Genomic DNA, 2,513 nt, shown 5'->3' on the forward strand with positions numbered 1-2,513 from the left:
TTGCTTCTCAATTCTCGTTTCGGTATACGCAAATTGAGAACTTTTTGCAATATAAAGCAAAAAAAAAGTGGTTCCGCTGCAAACCATGCAAAAAAAAAATATTAGGCGTGGCAACGAATAGATCCATGAACGTATTGCGCAAGAGTCTCACCGTGAAGCATCGGAGACGAGTAACGATTATATTAAAACTGGCCACTGGCCTTTCTCTCACCTACCGCTACGACCAGTTTGCTGTTCTTTTTGCAGGTGTCAAGGAGGTATAAAAGGATCTGCACCAACAGCACCGATCAGAAGCTTCTGCTCCTCCAACGGACAAGGAACAGCAAAATGGTTAGTCAACATGCTCTTTTCTCTTTTCGGGAATAACGGTAAGGTAGTGGGCTTGAATCATGCGCAATAAGAGAAGCTGTAGGCAAAATATTATCGATTTCTACTCAGCATTTTTACCCCCAGTGGTAGATGTCTGCTTTCTCAAGCACTTATATACCTATAAAGTCCTATAAAGTGCACCTTAACACAGAAACTATGTTTATATAATCAAAATGGCAAATAAATATAAAAAAATGGCTCTGATAGAACTCCTTCACTTAGTTTTTGTCATGTAACACAAAATAACGTGTTTAATGCCTCGCTGACCTTTGCCACGCATACCTGATCAACTTTAGGAGTCCCATCCGAGGATATATTTTATATTTTAACGGTTGGTGACCGACGAAAATCAAGAAAGACATGTTTTTCTCATCTATAGTATAACCACTCTACGTCAGTACATTACACCTTGTTCAGGTACCTTTATTTAGTAAAAAGTAGTAGCGTGCAAAATTGCCACAGAAGAGCGAGACCTAAGTCCCATTGTAAAACGGATTTCTGGATGTCAAAATCGTATTGAACCGCCCTAAAACACAGTGTTTGTCGTGATAAGCACTGAGTGCTCCAAACAGTTTGAAAAAAGTAGTAGACCCATAATACTTGTTACTCTCAAATACTTGAAGTTTTTCTCAAACACATTTCAAGCGCCTTAACTGTTAAAAACAAAAGAACGCATTATTAACACTGCTATCTTTATTAAAGCATCGGTACCCTTGGTAATAACAAAAGAACGCAGCAGCTATGGGGGTACTTTGCATTGCAATACAAAAATTTATACGTTTCAGATCCGTGCCTGCATCGTGCTCGCCCTGACCACCAGTGCCCTCGCTGGCGGCATCGGTCACCTTGGCCACATCGGCACCGGTGGATATACCCTTGCTAGCAACCTCGGCTACGGTCTTGGTTACGGTAACCTCGGCTATGCCGGTCTCGGCTATGGCGGCCTCGGCATCACCCACTACGGCCTCTCCCACGGCATTGGCTACTCCGGTCTGACTGGCTATGGCCTCGGTTACGGTTACGGATATGCCCCAGCTGCCAGCTACGCTGTCGCCGCCCCAGCTGTTGCCCGTACTGTCTCCACCTACCACGCCGCCCCAGCCGTGACTGCCGTTCACGCCGCTCCAGCTGTTGCCACCTACGCCGCTGCCCCAGCTGTCACCAGGGTCGCCACCAGCTATGCTGCTCCAGCCGTGACCAGCGTTGTCCGATCCGCCCCAGTTGTCGCTGCTGCCCCAGCAATCAGCTACGCCGCTGCCCCAGCTGTTACCAGGGTTGCCACCACTTACGCCGCTGCCCCAGCCGTCAGCTACGCCGCCGCCCCAGCTGTGACCAAGGTTGTGCAGTCCGCTCCACTCGTGGCCTCCGCCCCAGCCGTTGCCACCTACGCCGCCGCCCCCGCTATCACCAAGGTCGCCACCAGCTATGCTGCCCCTGCCGTCACGGCCGTCCACGCTGCCCCAGCGATTGCCGCTGTCCATGCCGCCCCAGCCGTCACCGCCGTCCATGCTGCTCCAGCTGTTACTGCCGTTCACGCCGCCCCAGCCGTGGCTACCTACGGTACCTATGGTACCTACGGTCTTGCCCATGCCGTTCCAGCCTACTACGGATATGGTGTTGGCTCCCTAGGCTACGGTGTCGGCCACTACGGTTACGGCCACGGTCTCCTCGGATACGGCCTGAACTATGGGTACGGTCTCGGCAACCCACTCAGCTACTCTACCCTCCTTCGCAAGAAGAAGTGTAAGTATTTGCTCAATTGTTTGTCTGCATTGTTTCTTTTATATGGTGTAATTCTAAAATGCTCTTCTTCATTCTTCAGAAATTCTGCACTTTGGACACATCGCAACAAGACTGAATCACAATGCATTGGAGAAGCAAGTTTCAGAGCCTTCATCAGTTATCCCGATAATGGTGAAGAAATAAAATGCTCGTCTGTAAACCTTTGTATCTGTATGTTTTGTGGGGTCTTGGGGTACTCCAAAGCATTATTTTGGACTTAAATTAACGGAGAGAGAACACAATATAGATGGACCAATATTTGCACTTCCAATTGATTAACACAAAGTGTCAAGCCGCCGATGATTCTAAATAGATTATTTTCTTACCCTTTGGCAAAGCTCTTCTGGGCTTGGCTTGGAAGC

The 2,513-nt window shown here is 48.6% G+C and overlaps 1 protein-coding gene across 1 annotated transcript; it reads left to right on the forward strand.

Annotated features, from left to right (window-relative positions):
* The first annotated feature begins 295 nt into the window (after positions 1 to 295).
* LOC146196397 (uncharacterized) lies at positions 296 to 2,311 on the forward strand. The gene is made up of 3 exons (XM_084598162.1): positions 296 to 330; positions 1,155 to 2,112; positions 2,192 to 2,311. Coding segments are annotated over exons 1-3 (963 nt in total). The 5' UTR covers positions 296 to 327; the 3' UTR covers positions 2,194 to 2,311.
* Positions 2,312 to 2,513: the final 202 nt, after the last annotated feature.

This window comes from Amblyomma maculatum, chromosome 3, assembly GCF_055883805.1.
Source record: "Amblyomma maculatum isolate TAMU_Amacu chromosome 3, ASM5588380v1, whole genome shotgun sequence".
NCBI classification, from domain to species: Eukaryota; Metazoa; Arthropoda; class Arachnida; order Ixodida; family Ixodidae; genus Amblyomma; species Amblyomma maculatum.